Genomic DNA, 22,768 nt, shown 5'->3' on the forward strand with positions numbered 1-22,768 from the left:
CTGCCAGTTCTGATGTTCCTGCGGCTGAAGACTTTGCCTTCGAGTTCCTGGAGGTTGTGAAGACGGAGGGCTACGTTCCACAGCAGGTCTTCAACTGCGACGAGACCGGGCTGTTTTGGAAGAGGATGCCCAAAAGGACTTTCCTCACACAGGAGAAGGCCAAGTTGCCTGGCCACAAGCCCATGAAGGACCGTCTGACCCTGCTCTTCTGTGCCAACGCAAGCGGCGACCTGAAGATCAAGCCCCTGCTGGTGTACCACTCGGAGAACCCACGGGCCTTCAAGAAACACAAGGTCAACAAGGAGCGGCTGAGTGTCATGTGGCGATCCAACAGCAAGGCTTGGGTCACACGTGTGCTGTTTGTGGACTGGGTCAATCTTGCTTTTGGCCCTGCTGTCAAACAGTACCTGCTGGACAACGACCTGCCGCTGAAGGCTTTGCTTCTGATGGACAATGCTCCTGCTCATCCTAAAGGCCTTGAGGTGGACTTGTTGGAGGAGTTCAGCTTCATCAACATCATGTTCCTGCCGCCTAACACCACGCCACTGCTCCAGCTGATGGATCAGCAGGTCATCGCCAATTTCAAAAAACTCTACACCAAGGAGCTTTTCAGGCGATGCTTCGAGGTGACTGATTGCACCACCATCACCCTGTGGGAATTCTGGAAGGACCACTTCGACATCGTCACCTGCTTGAAGATGATCACCACGGCCTGGAACGGGATCAGCCAGAGAAATTTGAATTGTGCTTGGCGCAGCCTGTGGCCGGACTGTGTGGCACCAAGTGACTCTGATGCACCAGAGTCAACAGTGGTGCAGGACATTGTTGCCTTGGGGAGGACCATGGGCCTGGAGGTCACAGAGGAGGACGTCTGCAAGCTGGTGGAGGAGCACGACCACGAGCTGACCACCCAGGAGTTGGTTGAACTGCAGTCAGAGGTTGCGCAGGAGCAGGCCTCGCTGGAAGAGGAGGAAGCAACTGAGGAACGGCCGTCCTCCAAAGAACTGAGGGACATTTGCCAGAAGTGGAAGGAGGTGCAGGCTTTTGCAGAGCGGCACCACCCGAACAAGCACATGACCAAGCGAACACTTTTGATACGACGGTCATGTTGCCTCTCAGGGAGCTGCTGAAAAGGCGGATGAAGCAGCAGACCATGGACAGGTTCCTCAGCAAGAAGCAAAGAGTGGAAGAGGAACCTTCTTTGAGTGGTCCCTCAGAGTCTTAGAAAATGTAATGTACCCTTTTTTGATTTTTAAATGTTTTTCCTGTCATGTTTAGAAACTTAATTTATTGTTCCTTCAATTTTTGATATGCTCTTTAAAGTATGTCTGACTTTAAAGAGCAGTTAATAAACTATCGTTGTACCAAATTTGGCTTTGATTGGACTTTTTTTGACCATAGGAACGCATTAATTGAATTTCAATGCATTCCTATGGGAAACCGTGCTTCGCAAGACGAAAAATTCGCTAGACGAAAAAACTCGTGGAACGAATTAATTTCGTCTTGTGAGGCACCACTGTACTTTTGCAGGAAAGTTATTTGAACATGTCCGGTCCTCTCATATTCTGTTTTCCAAATGTTGCTGAACTATAACTCCTGTCAACCCCCCAAAAGCAGTGGCGTAGCGTGGTTTGCTGGTGCCCGGGGCAGGCGGGCATGGGAAGTGGAGGGTGAACGGAGCCCGCTGCGCCAGCCCAGTTCTTGCCACCACCGGAGCGACACCTGCTCCAAGCTGCTTTGCGAGGTGGGATCATCCCAGAAAAATGTGCCCAGGGCCATTGCCCCTGCAGCCCCTCCCCCATGCTACGTCTCTGCCAGCAAGTATCTCTGTGTGTGTCATTTTCTCTGATACATACACATGTATACCTTACTCTAGTATTTGTGTTTTTGTACACATTGCTTCAACCTTTAACCTACAATCCTATGCACACAAGCATACCTGCACGCATTTATTTTGGCGTAAGCCCCATTAAGCACTTCTACATAAAACATGCAGAGTATTTAATGTATAAAGGGAGCAGGAGAAAAATTAAGGGGCACCTTGCCTCTTAGAATGCACAGGACTGTACTGATGGAGAAATTGTGCTTATTGCTTTGTGCAAAAGGCCAAGATGTACTGGGCAGTTGTGCCAGCAGCCAACTATCCTTCATGCTGCAATCCTAAGCACACTAAGCTAAAGAAGATTGCATTCAGTGGAATTTACTTCTGAAGAAACATGCTAAGTAGGATTCCGCTGTTGGTACCTTAGTTAATAACACTGATATTGTTTGTGTATCAAAGACTGTGTCCCCCTCCTTTCTAGATTTCTAGACTTCCCTTCAACATACTGAACACAGAAACTTAAGCCCCAACCTTTTCTGGTTAGGTCTGCCAAACAGCATTTAATAACATTCTCAGCTGATGACCTCAGATTGGAAGTGGATCAGAGCATTCAAATGTTAGCAAGATTGTCACACCCAGCTTGCAGCTTTCGCTGAAAGGACACCAGAGCTAAGAAACTGGGAGAGCTTTGTGAGGTTGAGTATGAGCCAAGTGCCTTTTCACCGGAACCATTTTCTCCTTGTTGCACTTTTCATGTAAAATAGCAGCAGGAGGAAAGAGCTACCTTACACCTGGCCACCAAGCCCACTAACAGTCAGCAAACACAAGATCTTCTCCAGCAGATGCTGGAGATAGAAGCTGGTCTAAAGGATACACTTTATATTTGAACAATGAATGGCCCAGACAATTTTCTTCCATGACAGCTTCTGTGTTTGGGGAGATCTTGGCAGAAAGCCTTCAATGAATTGTAAGACGTGAGAACAACGGGGCTCATCACTTTTTCTTTTCTTTTCTGCTGAAGAACCTCCTATGCCTTTAAGAGCTGCACGGCAGAGATTCAACAGGTAGAATTTCAGGCCAGTGCAGAAATACACGGATAAAGTTCAGCTTGTTGAATTTCTGCCTCCCTGTGGCAATCAAAGGAACCACAGCCTTGCCAAGGGAAAAAAGTTAGTGATGGGGGGGGAAACTTAGCTGTGGTGTGATTTGCTCATGTGGTCAATAAAAAGCATGCTCACCTCCATTGTCTTGGCTTTCTGCTTCTTCATCCTCTTTTCTAGGTGAGGAGCGATTGCTTCAAAAAACCAGCAATGGCCTGTGTGCTGCTGGATGGAAGCATTAATACCAAGATATTGCACGTCCATTGAAGAAAACTCACTAAACCAAATGAGGGTTAAAAAAAATTAAGGCTGCAGTGTTTAAAGCATTAACTTACACATGTCTACACAGAAGTCCTATGGAGTCCAATGAGATTTACTCCCAGGTAAGTGGGTATAGAATTGTAGTTGTGATTGTGGCTGAAATTAATCTATTGTAAAAGAATTAGTTGATTACAAAGATGCCTGGATTAAACAGGCAATTATTGGCAATACAAGTACGTATAAAAAATAGTGGCTGGCAAAATGCTATCTTAAAAAAGTCATTGGGGTGAGAGTGACTGGTGAATGACTCTTGTAAGAAGGTTGCTGCTCTGACAAAGACACATAATCTAAAAACATTTTGGTTTTTCTTTAGAACTATTATTTTCTCTTTTGAAAATTTCTACAGATTTAATCAACTGATGGATTGAATAAAATGTATACAATTAATTGACAAAGATTTCTTTAGTTGGGTGAAAGCCTTACAATGATTTCTTTTCTTTTCTCCCTTTCTTACATGGTGAGAACATGCTTTACACATATATGTGTAATTTCTGATGTCTCTGTAAGAAAGAAAGGTCTCTGCCCAGGTTCCTAAGGAGTCACTGCCCCAAAGAATAGGCCAGGGATGGGGAACTGGTGTGTCTCCAGATGTTGTTGAACTATCTCTCATCTGCCCCAGAAAGCATGAGCCTTGGCCCGGGATTGTGGGAGTTGTAGTTCAGCAACATCTGGGGGACCAAAGGTTCCTCACACCAGAGCTGGATGGACTAGCGGTTTCTGTAGATTTACAAGTTCAGTATGGAAAGCCTGAGTCTTAGAAGAACCGGATGGTGGTAAACAATAGTTAAAAGTGTGGAGCCTAGATCCTTGGGGGAATTTAACATATTGTGGTTTGTGTTCATTTCATTGGTTAGAAGTTTCCATTGTTAAGTCGGAATGTTTTGGAATGAAAGGAAGTCTAGAGCCAACATAAACAAACCCTTCAAATAACTTGGGGTAAGGGAACTGCCGCCATCCCCCCGCTAGCAGAGATGGAGTAGAGCTGTATGAATTTTGTAGCATCATGGTTAGGAAGCACAGGAAGTTGCCTTATACTGAGTTAGTACACCTAGCTGAGAATTGGCCACACTGACTGGTAGCAGCTATCTAGGGTTTTTTTGGACAAGAAACATTCCCAGGCCTGCCTAGAGATACCACTGAGCTCTGGCTATGTCAGTTTGCATTTCTTGGTACAAAACGTATCGATCCGATGTGTAGAGCTTTTTCCTATTCTACTTAATTCAAGAAGGTTCTGAAAGCTTCTCTGTGTGAAAGAAACAAGCAACCAGGAGGTTCATGATCTTTGGGTTATTCCTTCAGAGAAGCTAGGTACAACTGGCTTAAACTGGTTCTCTCATCTCTTCTGTCAAGGTCATGCTATAATAAGAGGCCAGAAGGAGCCTGGGTTTCACTTTGTCTTTTCTCTCTCTTTTCCTTCTGGTGTGGTGTTCTGTACATAGTATGCTTAGTGTGGTGTAGTGGTTAAGAGAGGTAGTCTCGTAATCTGGGGAACCGGGTTCGCGTCTCCGCTCCTCCACATGCAGCTGCTGGGTGACCTTGGGCCAGTCACACTTCTCTGAAGTCTCTCAGCCCCACTCACCTCACAGAGTGTTTGTTGTGGGGGAGGAAGGGAAAGGAGAATGTTAGCCGCTTTGAGACTCCTTAAAGGGAGTGAAAGGCGGGATATCAAATCCAAACTCTTCTTCTTCTTCTTAAGGTTTAGACTTAATTATAAGTTATTGTAAATTTAAGTCTGCAGCAACTGGATTTCTTATGGACAGTGCCAATCCTGAGTGTATTGGATTTGTGACCATTATGCTCATTTGCCTTCCGTAGCAGTAAAGCTCTGCTGAATGAAATACAATTGCCTCTGGTCTATTTTTCGGGAGTCCTGCAACGTGTTTAAGTTTCTACTCTGCTAATTATATGTCGGAATCTACTCTGGATCAATAGAGTAGAATTTCAATGACAGGCTATTCCCTACAGGGCGTAGAAAGAGGTACCTACATGTTACCACCACAGGAGGATCAGGAACCAGTACTGAAGCCTACTGATTTCTTTGAAATATCCCTCTACTGTTCCCAGGTTCCTCTCTCCTTGCTGGATATGGTTGGAGAGAGCCGATGAGCAGAGTCTGCACAGCACTTGGTAAGCACTACAGCGGACTCCAGTGGCCACTTGGCGCAGCTGCAAGCACCTTCCGAAAGTGTGCTGATGCAACCAACACACTTTGACAAAAGTCTGTTCCGGTGTTACGTGTTTCACTTACGCCATAAAAAGGAAAGGCCAAATTGAAATTATGTGCATATACAGTTTAGCATGTACCGTTTTCTGCCTAAGGTGTTGCCTCAATAATGGGCAGCAAATAAACACATCCTACTCAAGAGTACACCTATTGAAACGAATGGGCTCTTATTAATGTAAGGGAATTGACTTATTAATGCCAGTCTTCTCTGGTAGAACTGCATTTGAGTCCTACCCTTGGCGGCAGATTCAATTAATGAGTCCCACTAGCGGAAAGTCACATAAAGAATTCTGCTAGCGTGCTGGGGCTCACCCCCCCCCAAGCCCAAATGGCTCAGAGTAGTTGAGAGAACCCCTCCAGAACAGGGTGTAGGGAGGGGGAGAGATGTTCTATTCCATCTGGCAAGCAGAAATTATGGCACTGACAGAATGATTGCCATAACGCTAAATGTTTCGTTGATTCCTCAATTAAAAATCAGTAATTTTGATTGAAAATACATTTCTAATTAAACAGGCTTTTTTTTTTTTTTTGGTTAAAATTACTATTTCTTTTCTTTTTTTACTATTTTGCTTAAATTTCTATTCAACTGAAAAGTAAATTCTAAATTACTTTCTATTATTTTAATAAGCAGCATTTAAAAAACAAACGAAACTACTCTTACACAAGATACACGGTCCCCATTTAAAATGGCATTATACTGTGACATGTGCATACATATGTTGTGAACAACTGCTCATACATTGTGAACTGCCCTGACACCTGCGGGTATAGCGGAGTATAAATAATAAAGTTGCGGGGGGAAATATTGGGACTTTTGTTGATTAACATGAAAATACCTGCTGATTTACAGTTCCAGCCCTAATAGTGTCTACACTGAATGAAGTCCCGTTGAATTCAGTGGGTCTTGCTTCCAGAAAAGGATTGCAGCCTAAATTGATCAATTGAATTAAAACTCATTCCATTACCCAGCTAAATGCCAAAGTTAGGCAAATTATATCCCCTCGTTTAGAAATAAATCCTTGCGTAAGGAAGGAGCTGGTTTGATGTCTATGTAGGATTTATATAACTCATTTCAGGCGTTCAAAAGTACTTCATATATGTTAGCTTAGTAATCCCTACAGGAACTCTGCAAGGCACGTCACCAAATGGATCTTAATTCCTGCCTTCAGGCTTCCCACAGGTTATCGGTTATGCATGAGGGTTTTACACTGCTTCTTGGTAGGGCTTTAAACACAAGCCAGTAGCAGGATTTATTTTAGTCCCAAGGAAGGTATGCAAGCAAGGGCCTTAAGCAGGGGTAGGCAACCTAAGGCCCGTGAGCCAGATGCAGCCCAATTGCCTTCTCAATCCGGCCCACGGACGGTTCGGGAATCAGTGTGTTTTTACATGAGTAGAATGTGTCCTTTTATTTAAAATGCATCTCTGGGTTATTTTGGGGGCCTGCCTGGTGGTTTTACACGAGTAGAATGTGTCCTTTTATTTAAAATGCATCTCTGGGTTATTTGTGGGGCATAGGAATTCGTTCATTCCCCACCCCGACAAAATATAGTCCAGCCCACCACATAGTCTGAGAGACGCTGGACTGGCCCACGGCTGAGAAAGGTTGCTGACCCCTGGTCTTAAAGAGTACAGAGAGTTCACTGTGCCCGTGTACAACATGGTAGGCCAATGTTATTTTCACAGTATTGTGGCTGGGGAAGAGAATCTAGCTAATTAAAGAGATATCTCTGGCTGAGACGAGATTTGAACCAGGGACCAGCTTAATGCAAAACAGAGCAGTTGCAAGCAAATTCAACAGCAACGACAACTTGCCATGCTCTTGGATCTGCAAGCATTTTAAGAGTCTTAAAAGTAGCAGAGACTTGAGTCCACGTGTAAAATTGCCACCCAAACTGCGCACGTGTTAACTAGAAGTCTACCTCGGTGCAAGATTGCCATTTTCCCTTACCTCCTGCAACTGAGGAGCAATTTTATCCAACATCTGCTCACAGGAAGGCCTTGGAAGAGAAGACGACCTCCTTTCCTTCACCACCATACTGAGCAAAGCAGGTAGGTTCTCTGAGTTTGTTTGTTTTTTGGCAGGGAGGCTTCTCACAGGCCTGTTGGTGAACCAGCCTCCCCCCCCCCCCAGTTGTCTTGCCTCTTTAAAATATATTTTAAAAATAGCAGCTCTGCCTTGCATTACAGAGGTAGGCCCGAATCCAAAGGAAAGCCAATTGCATAAGAAGGACTTAAGTTAGTAGCAACGAATGGATGGAATTACTACACTAAGATTGGCCGTCCTCCTTTGCAGAGGACAGTCCTGTTCTCCCCTCTATCTGAAGGTGTCCTCTGTTCGTGGGTTGCTCTGGACAAGTCTGGTTTAAAGATAAGGAAGCAAGATGATAAGAAATTTTTAAAAAGCATGGTAAATGTTTATTATGTATTTGCAAAAGTATTGTAAACAGGTTAATACATTTAAACAGGATTTTAAGAACACGTGTAATTTCAGAATATAGGAAATTTGAGGCAAAAAACCCAATTTGGAGTAGAAATGACATGCAGTTGAAAAGGGAATTTAAGGAACAAGGGGAGGGAAGTCACAGGAGAATCCCATTTTATGGATTTGATATTGTTGTTGTGTATAATTTTCTTTGTTTGTGGTTGTTTGTTGTTTGTTATTTTTGTTGAAAAAGAAAGAAAGAAAGAAAGAAAGAAAGAAAGAAAGAAAGAAAGAAAGAAAAGGAAGCATAAAAATATAGAGGAGCCTGGAGCAACACCCTGCCAGCAGACTGAGCAGGCATCCAAGCCACTTGGTGTTTTCCCCTCTTGTTGTTGGTTTAGTCGTTTAGTTGTGTCCGACTCTTCGTGACTCCATGGACCAGAGCATGCCAGGTACTCCCGTCTTCCACGGCCTCCCGCAGTTTGGTTAAACTCATGTTGGTAGCTTCGAGAACACTGTCCAGCCATCTTGTCCCCTGTCGTCCCCTTCTCCTTGTGCCCTCCATCTTTCCCAACATCAGGGTCTTTTCCAGGGAGTCTTCTCTTCTCATGAGGTGGCCAAAGTATTCCCCCCCCCCCCATGACAATGTATTTCTATTTAAATTGCAACGTGCAGTTGCATCTATTAATGTACATTACCATATACATAGGACGCGGGTGGCGCTGTGGTCTAAATCACTGAGCCTCTTGGGCTTGCCGGTCAGAAGGTTGGCGGTTCGAATCCACGCAATGGAGTGAGCTCCTGTTGCTCAGTCCCAGCTCCTGCCAACCTAGCAGTTCGAAAGCACGCCAAAAAAAGTACAAGTAGATAAATAGGTACCACTCCGGCGGGAAGGTAAAAAACAGCATTTCCGTGCGCTGCTCTGGTTTCGGTGTTCCGTTGAGCCAGAAGCGGCTTAGTCATGCTGGCCACATGACTCGGAAAAACTGTCTACGGACAAGTGCCGGCTCCCTCGGCCTGTAAAGTGAGATGAGCGCCGCAACCCCAGAGTAGTTCACGACTGGACTTAACTGCCAGGAGTCTTTTACCTTTACCTTTTTTACCGTATGCATATCTTATGCAAATCGGGGTCCTTTTTGGTGTAGGAACTGACTAATGACACGACAATTATACTACTAATTAAAGTGACAGTGGCCTTAAAAGCCCCAATAATTCTTTGCAAATCTACACTGGGTAGGTTCACAATATAATTGTGCTTTAAGACAAAAATCCTATCCCAGAAAGACAAGAAAGCAACATGAAAAATACCAGAAGAGACAATGTAATCTGAATTCTCTATAAAAATCTGAACTTTTTTTTTTAATGGAATGAATGATGCCCACTCCAAATTAAACAGCTAGTGTAGATGTATCACACAGTGAATACAATCCACATACATACAAGTGCTAAGATACTTGCCCTTTCACTTTGCTTCTTTATGGTAATATTAAGAACCTGTTTAACAATACTTTCTCTTTTATCCAAGATGTTATAAATATACAATTTCCCCAAGAATGCCGCTCACCTGTGCCCCAGGCTTCCTAATGTATAAATCCATACTCTTTTTCCTTCTGAGAATACATCCTTTTACTTTTAGAGGTGTGGGGAACCTCTGACCCGCCAGCTGTTTCTGAACTACAACTCCCATCATGCCATGCCACTGGCTATGCTTTATAGGGCTGATGGGAGTAGTAGATTCAGCAAACAGCAGCACAGCCAGATTCCCCATGCATGACTTAAGTCAAAAAACCAACAAGTGCAGTCCTATAGGTGTCTACTCAGAAATAAGTCCCAGTGAGTTAAATGGGTGTTTATTACCTGTTAAATGGGATTGGGATTGCAGTCAAAAACAGTTTAAAAGAGAGAGAACAGAAAGTCACCAATGGCCTATTTTTTATTTTATTTTTATTTAACAGGAACATTGAGCAACAAGCTGCCCAGTACTAAAGTGCAAAACATTTTGTAGCTGAAATACATATATATTTGTAACATAAACAAGACACTAGATTCAGAAAAACATCAGCAGACTTTGCCTCTTTTGTTAAAGTTTGATCACAAATCAGTTTAGGAAATGTGCTTTTATTGAACTTGAATATAGCATCAGCTGTGTATTAGGCAATAGAATAATTGGTAACATGGGTTTTATTTAATGCTGTTTGCTGATTAGAGACATGGCTCCCCATGGTCTGATGACGTTGGTCCACCCTAGACAGCCACTGCAGGGTCGAATGCAAACTCCCAAGCAAAATGACCCTCCCCAGAAGCTTTCAACTGCACTTGGCAATTCCACATTGTTGAGCTAATTTATACAAGTGTGGGCATCACGCAACTATTCCTTCCCACTCTGTGACTCACAGCTGAACGCATGAACTGACTCTACTCAGAATTTGATGCGAAAAGAAAGCTCTTGCCATGCATACAAGCCGTTGCTTGGTGCTGTGGTCCTCAAGTCATAAACATGCTCAGGTAAACTTTTCCCTATTCAGAACCTGAGTGTTCAATCTTAGCATCTCCGCATGCCGTAGAGTCTCTCTCTCTCTGAAGCCTTCTTAATCATCATCACTGGAAATGCAATGATCCGCATAACTGAAATCTGGAAACTTGATGGGCAGCTCGCCCCATCTTTTGAAGAGCTTTTTGACAGATGTTTTCTTGTCGTTGAACGAAACCACAAAATTTTTTATTTGCAAGCAAGGCAGGTCTAGGCCTCGGAACACCATCATATTTCCCCAAACCTGGGAAATAAATGAAGGAATCCGTAAGGAAAAGATGACAACTGAGTAAAACAATCGCTGATTATTAAGGCAACCAAAATTTACAAGCCCATAACAAGACACTTACTTGTCCACAATCTTTGCAGATAATTTCCCAATTGGTTTGATAATCCGCTGCTTTTGCTTGCAGAGTCTTGTTTTCTCTTTTAATATAAAGGTCCCTAAAATGATAGATAAGTAAGAATTAGGATAATACAGGTCACAGCAATGAAAGGTCAGGGAGGCAAGGGAAGGTGTGTTCCACCCCTTTCCACTTCTGGACATTCCTCCTGCTCTCAGCTGCCTAAATAATAATCCAGAATGCAGCAGCAAGACTGGTGACTGCGAGTGGCCGCCGGGACCACATAACACCGGTCCTGACTGCATTGGCTCCCAGTACGTTTCCGAGCACAATTCAAAGTGTTGGTGCTGACCTTTAAAGCCCTAAACGGCCTTGGTCCAGTATACCTGAAGGAGCGTCTCCACCCCCATCGTTCAGCCCGGACACTGAGATCCAGCGCCAAGGGCCTTCTGGTGGTTCCCTCATTGCGAGAAGTGAGGTTACAGGGAACCTAGGCAGAGGGCCTTCTTGGTAGTGGCGCCCACCCTGTGGAACACCCTCCCTTCAGATGTGAAGGAAATAAGCAGCTATCCTATCTTTAAAAGATGTCTGAAGGCAGCCCTGTTCAGGGAAGTTTTTAATATTTAATGCTGTACTGTTTTTAACACTTGATTGGAAGCCACCCAGAGTGGCTGGGGAGACTCAGCCAGATGGGCGGGGTATAAATAATAAATTACAAAGGCTTCTCTACCGAGAGCCCTGAGCAGGACACTTACGCAAATTCCGTTTTGACACTGACATGATGCATGTCTTCAATGACCTGTATGTCTTCTCCTGAACAGGTCAGCTTGGTACAGTTTTTGCAGAGGAACTTGATCAAGGATGGTTGTTCCTTGCATTTCTTTGACTGTTCTTTCCTTTCTTTCATTTTTGCCTCCATCTTGCTTTGCAGCTGAAAGTCTCGTATCTAATGAAGGAACAAAGTGCATATGAAGTCATCAGCCTACCCCCCCCCCCTCCAAAAAGAAGTCACAAGTCTGAGGTGAACCTGAACACTTCATGTTAGGAAACCGATTCAAGAGACATTTAATAATAATTAATAATAATAATTTCTTACTTATACCCCGCCCATCTGGCTGGGCTTCCCTAGCCACTCTGGGCGGCTTCCAACCAAATATTAAAATACAGTAATACATCAAACATTAAAAGTTTCCCTAAATAAATAATAAAAACCACTCTTGTTTTTCTGCCTATTAACCAAATAACCACAGTACTAAAACAACCACCTCTATTATATTGGCTTACTTTGAACTATTTATCTTATTTAGTTTATAATTTGCCACAACAGGTAATGACTCTTCCCTTTCCCTCCATATTCTTAGGCCGCTTTACAGGTTAACATTGATCTATTTTATTTCTATTTATTTTTAAAATGTGTAGACTCTGCTTTTCGCCATGGATGCAATCCCAAAGCAAGTTCCAACACAAAATAAAAGATTTAAGACAATATGACATCTGAAACAGAAATTAGCAGCAGCACTACATAATACAAGCAATCACGAAACATCAAATCTACAAGCCGTTAGCAACATGCAATTATTTTAAACTAAAAAAGAAAAAAAAATGCACCCTTCTATTTTTTTACAACTAAGAATGTTTGAACCAAAAATATGTGGGTACATTCGCTCCATCTGCTTTTCTCAAGGCTAAACTAAACTGGTCCATCTGTGTATAAGGCAGGGGATGAGAATCTTTCCCTCAGCCTCATTTAACTTTGCATTCTCACTGTAGCAGAGCCAAGATGAGAGATACCCACCTGAGGCTTTATATGTAAATGGGGCAGATACACGAAGATTAATAAATAATAATAATAAATAATAATAAAATCAGATTTATATACTACCCTTCATCATAAGATCTCAGGGCAGCTCACAGAATAAAACACAGGATAAAAACAAGTAAATACGTAAAACAAGACAGCAAAACAATAGCTCTCCCTTCCTGCAGACACATTTAAAAGGCATGATTATTATTATGATACCGCTCTATACCTAGGGGTCTCAAGGTGGTTCACAGAATAAAATCAAGATATAAAACCGCAAAATACATAATGAAAATAAAAACAACAACCCAATAGTTGCCCCCCCCCCATTTTTTTTAAAAGGGCATAGGATGTAAATCAGATCAGCCAAAGGCCTGGTTAAAAAGCATCATCTTTTCCTGGCGCCTAAAGGTGTATAATGAAGGCGCCAGGCAATATTCTCTATGGAATATAAATCAGCCAAAGATTAAGAGAACCACTGAAGTAAAATAAAGAGAAACACCACACTGATAGTAACACCGCCACTTAGGCTTTGCACACCATTTGCCCTGCCCCACATTCAAAGCTTTATCTTGTTGCAGTCCTGTATCATAGGTTGGTAAAAGTAAGTGAACTTTTATAAAGGAGGGGTTTGAGTGTCGGACTAGGACCCAGGGGCCAAGAAGCAAACTGGGTGGCTTCACGCGCAAGGCCACAGATCTTTCCGGATCTCCTCTTACTCTTTTACCCATCTGGTCCTCTCAGATCCATTTGATGCCAGCTGAAGCAGTCAGTTCTAGGGAAGGGGGGGAGCAAAGAACCCCAATCCACTGGCCTCACACATCAGCCCAGAGCTTTCCTTTACAGTGGTACCTCGGGTTAAGTACTTAATTCGTTCTGGAGGTCTGTTCTTAACCTGAAACTGTTCTTAACCTGAAGCACCACTTTAGCTGCGCCACTGGAACACGATTTCTGTTCTCATCCTGAAGCAAAGTTCTTAACCCGAGGTTCTATTTCTGGGTTAGCGGAGTCTGTAACCTGAAGCGTATGTAACCTGAAGCATATGTAACCCAAATACCACTGTATTTGAGAAGGCGACCTGTTGCTGGTACAGTGGTACCTCGGGTTAAGAACTTAATTCGTTCTGGAGGTCCGTTCTTAACCTGAAACGGTTCTTAACCTGAAGCACCACTTTAGCTAATGGGGCCTCCTGCTGCCGCCGCGCCACCGGAGCACGATTTCTGTTCTCATCCTGAAGCAAAGTTCTTAACCCGAGGTACTATTTCTGGGTTAACAGGGTCTGTAACCTGTATTATAAAGGAGGGTGGGTGGGTGGGGCTCTTCCTTGCCAAAGGATCTGCATATGGCAGTGATGGTCAAGGAGGGGCAGCCACGAGGCTCCCTCCCAACATACTTTTGCAAGTTAAAGACCAACGTGGCTGCTCTTTTTAGAACCAGAGCAGCCTTAGCTACGGTACGGGCCATTTACCTTACGTTTATACTCTTCTCTGGGCATCTCCTGGACACGTTTGATTGCTTTGTGCATCATTTTCTCACGGAACATGTTGACGCTTTCACGTTCCACAGCTCCCGATTCCCCCGACGCCACAAGCACATAGGTGCTCTCGTCCGCTCGAGCTCGTCCACGAGCCTGGAACAGACAAGGCAAATAGATAAATAAATACAGGGCACGTTTAGGTATACATACAAGCTGGAGTCGGAGTGTGTCTCCTGCCTTCCGAGGGGTGAGCAGCGATCCTGGACCAAGCTACAAATCTCGTTTCCAGCAGGTTAGCAAGATGCTCACCAAAAGCCTACAAGTAATAAGCCTACAAGACAACAGGACTCCCTCTAGAACATTTTTCAGCCGTGGGCCGGTCCACTGTTCCTCAGACCATGTGGTGGGCTAGACTATATTTTTAGGGGGGAAATGAACGAATTCCTATGCTCCACAAATAACCCAGAGATGCATTTTAAATAAAAGCACACATTCTACTCATGTAAAAACACGCTGATTCCCGGACCATCCGTGGGCCGGATTGAGAAGGCGATTGGGCTGCATCCGGCCCCCGGGCCTTAGGTTGCCTACCCCTGCTCTAGAACCTTGGATTCAGAAGCATAATAACTCTGAGCAAAGAACATCTTCCACATTTATCCAGTTTCCGCTCTAAAGCAATCCAAAGACCAAACTACGCCCTATGGCCAAGGCTTGTAAGGAAGCCCACAAAGGTGCACATATTACACCTGTGCTAAAGGAACTGTGCCGGCTGCCAATCACCGCTCCCTGGCCTTGTTCAAGGCTTTATTGTTAGCATATAAAGTCCTAAATAACTTGGGATCAGGTTATCTGAAAGACTGCCTGCACCTGTGTAGACCTGTAAGATACATTGTCCGAGGAAATTCTACTCAAGGCACCCTTGCCCTACAGAATATCATAGGGCAGCAACCCCAAAATGGGCATTTTCTGATAATAATTTATTAATTTTTCCCCAAAACAAAACAAAAATAAAAATGACATCAATACAAAATCAAAATAGTACAAAACAAATTGACTTCCCCATGTCCCTTCCTTGGTTTCATTATTTAGCAATGTTCCATTATTTATCAATGTCCATTGTTAACTTTGAAAATCATTTAAATTACCTATTGTCCATTCATAACAAAATTACAAGTAATCCTAAAACCCTGCTAATGTATTTATCTGTGTAAAATACATGCACAAAATGGGCATTTTCTGAATGGAACGCCATTTTCTCTGCAGGAGATGAAACAGAAAAACCCGTAAGATTGGGCTGTTTCATGTGCTTGAACCCCATGAATTTTTGTTTGAGTTGCTCTTAAACCCAGCTGGATGGGCAGGGTATAAATAATAAATTATTATTATTAAATTATTATTATGTGCTTTTACCTATTTTTATACTGCTGCTTTTTTTAAAAAGTGATTTTAGGTGGTATTTTGTTTTAATAATACTCTCTAGGGTGATCAGGGAGAAAAGAAATCTAAACATACAAATGGGGCATACCTGCATCATAGCTATTTCATTGGTAACAAGGCCATAGCGGATAACTATGTTACATTCTGGGATATCCAGGCCTTCTTCTGCCACAGTAGTAGCAATAAGGAGGGTGACTTTTCCAGCACGAAATTTTTCAATGACTTCCTTTTGTTCATTCTGTGGAAACACATCACAAACATGTTCATTAATAGAAGGAAAAATGCATTCGACAGCTAATGAGCAAGTCATGGGGGTTTGGTGAGTTGCGCATAAGGTTTCTGCGCTTACATACCCAACATTGCTTCTGAACCAATTTACAAAGGAGCCCAACTTTCAGCAACCATAACACAGGGCATAAACTTTCTCAAAAGCTTTGAATGGATAATACTGGTTCTCTACAGTAGGGGGTCCAGCTTTGATGGACAGGAGACACAAATACAGTTTCACACACAACCCACCTCAAAAAGATACTATACTAGTAAAATTCCAAGTAGCTTCTTACAGATTTCACATGAGATCTGCTCTTAAACATGGTCCTCTGTCCTTTCACCCTACTTGACGGCTTGGAAGTGCTAAGTAGAATCTTCCTCTTTCTAGAATAGCTTAGATGTTAGAGGAACATCTCTAGATTTGCATGGCCTTTCTTTGGGTTTCCTTCTACAACAAGCCTCTCGGTACTAAACGCTGGAAGTGGATAAATCAGAGGAGGCATGGTGGCATATCCAGCCCTTTCTTCCAACTAGCTACCTATCCTGAATGTTCTCCATTGGAATCTATTTATTCACTGAAAAGCTGTGAATGCCACTTTCCCCCATCAATAATAGGCGAGAGGGAGGAGTCAGAACCAAAGGACCCTTCCCCAAGTCTCGCCGCATTCTTCTTATTGGCCATCTCTCCCCGAAGGCTTAGAGTAGACTTTGGTGGGCAAGAACTGCTCACCTGCTGCATTTTCTCCTCCCCTGGCATCCTTGCACTTCTTCGCCAAGGATGCTATTTGCACAGCTAGAGGTCCTAGCACAAAATGTGCTAGTGCCGCACTGCCTGGCATCTTCTCACTTCTTTACTGGGAGTGCTATTTTAGCTTCTGGGCCTGAGGGGACTTTGTAGGCCACGAGGCAGCCTTCCTTGAACCCTCGTGTTACGTCACACTCCTTCTCTTTGCTGCTCTGGCTGCCCTTGCTTTTTAAATAGAAAAAGCACAAAGTGAGGAAACAAAAATTGGATTTTGGGCTTGTTTGTGGCAGAAGGAACATGATAAACAAAAGGCTCGGCATATCCTTGTAGGAGCTGCCCTCTCTATTTTGGTAGTGACACCAGATTATAGGAGAAAAATGAAGCGAGTAAGATGCTAATCTTAAATAACTTTCTCCAAGAATATCACTTTTTGGATTTATTACCACTTATTCCTTGGGGTTTATTCAAGTACTCACCAAATCAAATAGTCAGGATAAGAACAGGCAAGGATTCCTACTCCACCTATCAGAGAATCTGTTCCCTCCCAACTGTGTGGTAAAGAAAAATATGATATCATATTTAACCTTCATTCTTTACCTGAGTCATGGGCTTAAACTCACTATTGTGCCCGGCACCAATAAGATAGTGAGATTTCACTTTAACGTCCTCAAATTTTGGGTCCTCTTCAATCCACTGATGGAGAGCAACAGCACTTTGCCGAGTCTTTGTGAAAATGATTCCTCTGGGCTCAGATGTCTTTGTGAATTCTTCCATTAATGTTCTACGCAGCTTGGTCAGCTTTTCATTTTCGTATTTTGCTTCACTGGCTAACTGCTTCAGCTCCTTCTCTTTCGCTATAAAAACGAACAGGCATAAATGAATAAAACACTGAACCTAACTTGTCACTCCCCAGGTGTTATTGGACTACAACTCCCATCTGCCCAGACCATTGGCCATGTTGGCTGGGGGTGATCAGAGTTGGGGGTCCAACAACCTCTGGAGGGTAACCTGTTGGGTATATGTGATTTATAGCCTATAGCACATAGCAAATACCAACGTTCAATATAGGATCATGGTGGCTTCGTTGCATCACAGAAATGCTAGTACAGATATTTAGTCTGTGCAAAAATAAAAGTAAGTAATGCCATCATACTTAATAAAAGCTTCATACTTGTCACCACCTTGAGCACCATTGGGTAGAAAGGTGGGATACAATTCACCAAATAAGCAATAAATGATACTGAGTGAAACTTGAAAGATTTCATTAGCAAACAATGGAAAAAAGAAAGGCAGGCTGATGGGCAAGACCAGTCAGATGCTAATTTCTGAATCTGGTCCTGCCATTTTATTGCTCGATCAATCTGCTTCTCCATCACACCAATTAGCTGCAAACTGCTAATTAAGGAACAATTAAGCTTTAATAAAAAAGGGTGTGTGTTTGTGCGTCACAATTAAGGGGGAAAGGTGGCAAGGATGTGCTTTAACTGATATTCCCCTTACTATGTAAGCCATGGGTGGGAAATCTATGGCCTTCCAGAAAAGCAGTGGTCAGTGGGACAGGCATCAACCTGTATGGGACTTCCAGGCCCTGAAGTCCCTGTGGCTGCTGGGAGGGAGAGACAGTGGCAAGGTTGGTGCAGTTCAAATGCTCTGGTGGAACCAATCCAGCACTGCAGTCCATGCATTTGCACCATACTGAGTTCACCCCTTCCCCTCTCTCTTCTGGTAAACTGTAGCAACTCCTGTTATGGGAGGTCATGTAAGCACCCACACCTGCTCCTGCTCCAGAGAACTCCCTTCATCTGCTGGCAATGCTGGGCGAGGGTAACGGGATTAGTAAATCAAGCAACATTTGGGCTTCCCATCTCTGCTGGAAGTGAAAGGCAGGCCGCAATAACCTAGAATGCTAAAGAAAAGGAGTCCCACAGATGTAAACTTCTGATGTCATCACTGTGTCCCTGTCAGCCACTATGTTCAAGCTACAATGGTCGGATTTTGGTTCTTATTTGCATTTGCACAGAGGTTAGTGGAAGAATATATGGCAATTTGCCAAGGGTCTCATGCTTACCATAAAACAAATCTATAAGAAATGCATCAGTTTCATCTGGTTTTGATGCTCCTGGCTGATCCTCATTGTGTTCATTCACTGCCTTCTTCTTACTCTTTTCTTCCTTGTAGAAGCTTTTGAGATGCTTATATGCATCAATCATTCGGATGGTGTCATTAATTAGCAAGGCATCGTTGTATTTCTTCAAATGCTCTGCACAGACCCGCTGCTTGCGATGTTCTTCTTTGGCAGCTAGGCAGGAGGGGCGGGGAAAACAAATTTTACCAAACCAGCAGACAGATGTCTGGGAGAGTCTTGGACAACCGACATGGCAAAACATTACAAAACACTTAAAAACATGGTTACCTTTCTTCTCCTCTTGAATCACCCACTGTTCATAGGTCTGAGATCCATACTCAGCCCTTGGGTTGAATTGACAATAGGTCTGGATCCCTGTCATTATGTTTATGAGTTTCTCTCTGAACGGATCCTAAAAATGAAAAACATGGGCACTCACTCAGTAATGAGCGACGGGATACTCTGCCAACATCAACAAGGGATACGAATTCCTTCAGTTTTACATCAACGAGAGAGAATATTTATATAAACAAGTACATACTCCCCTAGACATGAACAAAATGGCCCAATTACTTCACAGCAAGCCAATTATCAAGCAACGAATGGTTATGCCTATGCAGCTCATGAAAATGGCCCCCAGGTTGCCAGCCTGGATACAACAGAGGTGCAGAGAAAGCGTCGCCAGTGGCAGGCAACAGGACTGGCAGATCCATTTATGGTGGTGTGGAGTTGAGGTGCCGCTGGCTCCCATCTCCATTTAGTTTCTCCCAGGAAAATGTTAAAACCAGGGTCATAAAGTCATTATCTGAAGTTTAATTCCTTCCCCATTTAGAAGCGAGAACATGGGCAGCCAGCATGATGTCCTCCAGATATTTTTTTGGTTACAAGTCCCATCATCCCCTACCAAAGGATATGCTAGCCAGGACTGCTGTGAATTGGGAGTCCAACAAAGGGAGTGAAGAAGGAGCAGGTTAGCTGTTCCTTAAGCCCTTCTACATAAAACTTAGGGCCTGTTGTAGGGAGGAAGCTAAATTGACAATAAGGTGTTTTGTATTTCCTGGGTGCCGGGTGCATGGAAAGAGAAGAAGGCAGATTGCAGTGTGGAAAGCTCTCCCAAGCTTTTTGAAAAAGGAAGCCTTTCATATACAAACACTTCTCTCCAGGGCTGTTTTAAGCATATCCGGCGCTGTGGTGCAAAGCTCCCTCCACCCGCCCCCCACCCCCCAGAGTTTTTTAGGGAAGGCGGGGCTGGAGGAGGCGGGCAGTGGCTGGAGGGTGGCTCCTTCGGCGGGGAAGAGGCGGAGGCTGGACGTGGCGCCTCCCGGCTCAGCTGGCCGCTTCGTGCACGGAGACTCCGGGTGCGGCGCTGCTTCGACGTACTGGGAAATCTGCATTGGCTCCCAGTACATTTCCGAGCACAATTCAAAGTGTTGGTGCTGACCTTTAAAGCCCTAAATGGCCTCGGTCCTGTATACCTGAAGGAGCGTCTCCACCTCCATCATTCTGCCCAGACGCTGAGATCCATCACCGAGGGCCTTCTGGCGGTTCCCTCATTGCGAGAAGTGAGATTACAGGGAACCAGAGAGAGGGCCTTCTCGGTAGTGGCACCCACCCTGTGGAACACCCTGTCTTCAGATGTGAAGGAAATAAGCAGCTATCCTATCTTTAAAAGACATCTGAAGACAGCCCTGTTCAGGGAAGTTTTTAATATTTAATGCTGTGCTGTTTTTAACATTTGATTGTGAGCCGCCCAGAGTGGCTGGGGAAACTCAGCCAGATGGGCGGGGTATAAATAATATGTTATTATTATTATTATTATTTGACGCGGCATGGCAGAGGCGGGCAAGGGCGGCGAGCTGATGCCAGCCTCCGCATCTGCCCTGGTGCCCTCCAGAACTTGGTGCCCCGCACCACTAGCCTCTATGGGTAAGACGCCCCTGCTTCTCTCTTTTATAGTGTGCATATCAAAACAGATGGAAACCTCCAGCTGAAATGAAATCTTGCTTCCATGATAACGCAAGGACACAAACTGCAGGTCACACAAAGTCCCCTACAGTGATACCTCAGGTTAAGTACTTAATTCGTTCCGGAGGTCCGTTCTTAACCTGAAACTGTTCTTAACCTGAAGCACCACTTTAGCTAATGGAGCCTCCTGCTGCTGCTGTGCCGCTGGAGCCTGATTTCTGTTCTCATCCTGAAGCAAAGTTCTTAACCTGAAGCACTATTTCTGGGTTAGCAGAGTGTGTAACCTGAAGCGTATGTAACCTGAGGTACCACTGTAGATGGTTTTCAGTGGCCCACGGATACATACGCCTGCTTGTTATTTTGTGGCCCACAGAAACATAGGTTCACTGATTTCGTCTTGCTTTGTTGTGGTGGCTGTTTGACTGAGGGTGCACACGAGGGGGAATGCCTTTCTTACCCACTCTAAAACTGTAATGCCTGTCCTTGTGGGAAAACCACTATGGCTATCCATCTGAAATGTGGCAGGATTCATGCCCTCAGATTCCACCCAATTCAATTCTGGCCCAAAAGGAAACAAGTTATACGTAGATGGTTCCTTTTGGGGTGGGGTGGAGGGGGGGAGAGAAAGAAGCAGACTTGGATAGACCCAAAGTTGAATCCCATAGCCCATGAAGCGCCTTGCTTCAAGGTGGGCTCGCTTCTGAAGCGCCAGATTTATTATGAAGAGGCAAAAGCAGAGAAGAAAGAAAGAAATTCAACGAGAAAAAGCTGCAACAAAAATCCATACCTTTCTCTTGTTGTCTGCAATCTCAAACTTCTTGGAGGGTTCTTTCACCTGATCCTTCAGCTGTAGGGCATGTTCTTGAACTGTCATAATTCCATCTGCATCGAGATTGGCACATATCTGGAAGCAGGGAGGTTATAACAGACATGGCACGTGCATTTTGTGAGTAATGCTGCCTAAAGACGTAACATTTCTCCCCATGAAATCAATCTTAACATATATTTTCTAATTAAGCTTTCACTACCTCAGATGATTAATAAGGGTGCCCAGCCATGAATAAATATGTGCATAGTGGGTTTTTTGGCTTCAGTAACAATGTTTTGCCCAATCCAAAATATAGATTTATGGTTGTGGCTTTGATTTCTGGCTTCCACATCCTCTGGTTTTCTCATTCGCAGTTGGCCTTTTCCAAATCCTCCCATCTCCGCTTTTGCAAATAGGCAAATTAATGTTGTTGTTATTGATTGATTTTTAAAAACAACAACACACCAACCAACAATAAATTAAAGAAAGCAGTCAAATCCTAATTCAACAATATAGGGGGAAGTGGGGCACATTGATACACCAACAATATTTCGATATCGAGAAATGTTAATCGTGTCGCGACATCACTAAAACGTGTCTTTACATGTGTGAGTACAACACTTGCAACCGCGCTGCCCGCCAGTTAGCTGTTGGTGTTTGACGAGAGTAGGTGTGTTTTTAGTTCGGCCAACTAAAAAATTATGCAAAATGTAAAAGTGTTCCAACACTGTTTTACATCGTTTAGTTAAGATTTTAAAATACCGATGGTAAGTTATTCCACTCAGTAATCAGGATTACACGTGATTTTTAAATAAATTCAATGGTTTTATTAATAATTGTTAGTTTTTTTGAAAATGTCCGTTGGGGCACTTTGATACACTAAGACACGGGGCAGATTGATACATATAAAAGTGCCCCGCTAGTGTACAATAGTGCCCCAATATACAAATTTGCATGAAATCTCTAAACTCATTAAATTTGAAAAGAAAAAAACTGTTGTTTTCTATGTGGCCGAAGTCATTTCTAAATATAGTATGACTGATTATCATGTGTCATATCTCAGGAAAAAACCAGGATCTTGTATGTTTGTCTTCCCCAATGTAGAAGATAAGGCAAGCGTTGATTTCAAGGATGTTGTTTTGCCGTTGCCAAAACCAAATTTCCCAATGGGCACATCTCAAACATCATCTCTTTATACTTTTTCTATGGACTTAAGTGGATATAATGTGCAATAGAAGCTAAATGTTAAGTAATTATCTTATTTTTTATAGGCATTTTGTTTAAATTACTATTTTTGACTACCTAATGTGAGTTCTTATTTTTCCAAAGTTTTTTTTTTTAATGGATAGGTGTTTGAGGAAAGATTAACATAAGTTT

At 43.4% G+C, this 22,768-nt stretch overlaps 2 protein-coding genes and 1 long non-coding RNA gene across 6 annotated transcripts in view; 1 reads left to right on the forward strand and 2 right to left on the reverse strand.

The window, feature by feature from the left end:
- FAP (fibroblast activation protein alpha) overlaps nucleotides 1-7,664 on the reverse strand; it is a 60,208-nt gene extending 52,544 nt beyond the window's left edge. Inside the window, exons 1-2 of one of the 3 annotated variants that reach the window (XM_081006480.1) lie at nucleotides 7,416-7,664; nucleotides 3,061-3,147 (exon numbers count right to left, since the gene is read on the reverse strand). In XM_081006480.1, coding sequence (XP_080862606.1) covers nucleotides 3,061-3,147; nucleotides 7,416-7,649 — 321 coding nt within the window. In that variant the 5' untranslated portion in view covers nucleotides 7,650-7,664. The remainder of the gene's footprint in view (nucleotides 1-3,060; nucleotides 3,148-7,415) is intronic. The other 2 variants (XM_081006482.1, XM_081006481.1) reach the window with 2 other exon arrangements.
- LOC308479369 lies at nucleotides 933-5,551 on the forward strand. Its single transcript, XR_013987647.1, has 3 exons — nucleotides 933-1,230; nucleotides 3,103-3,305; nucleotides 5,308-5,551. It is a non-coding gene; the product is annotated as an uncharacterized lncRNA (long non-coding RNA).
- Nucleotides 7,665-9,991: 2,327 nt separating the features above from the next.
- Nucleotides 9,992-22,768, reverse strand: part of IFIH1 (interferon induced with helicase C domain 1) — a 30,220-nt gene continuing 17,443 nt past the window's right edge. For both annotated transcript variants that reach the window (XM_081006342.1, XM_081006341.1), the window contains 9 exons: nucleotides 21,371-21,487; nucleotides 18,907-19,030; nucleotides 18,562-18,792; nucleotides 17,091-17,347; nucleotides 15,567-15,716; nucleotides 14,033-14,194; nucleotides 11,519-11,709; nucleotides 10,770-10,863; nucleotides 9,992-10,663 (listed from right to left, as the gene is read on the reverse strand). In XM_081006342.1, coding sequence (XP_080862468.1) covers nucleotides 10,478-10,663; nucleotides 10,770-10,863; nucleotides 11,519-11,709; nucleotides 14,033-14,194; nucleotides 15,567-15,716; nucleotides 17,091-17,347; nucleotides 18,562-18,792; nucleotides 18,907-19,030; nucleotides 21,371-21,487 — 1,512 coding nt within the window. In that variant the 3' untranslated portion in view covers nucleotides 9,992-10,477. The remainder of the gene's footprint in view (nucleotides 10,664-10,769; nucleotides 10,864-11,518; nucleotides 11,710-14,032; nucleotides 14,195-15,566; nucleotides 15,717-17,090; nucleotides 17,348-18,561; nucleotides 18,793-18,906; nucleotides 19,031-21,370; nucleotides 21,488-22,768) is intronic.

This window comes from Podarcis pityusensis (assembly GCF_964106645.2).
Source record: "Podarcis pityusensis genome assembly, chromosome: 1".
Taxonomy (NCBI): Eukaryota; Metazoa; Chordata; class Lepidosauria; order Squamata; family Lacertidae; genus Podarcis; species Podarcis pityusensis.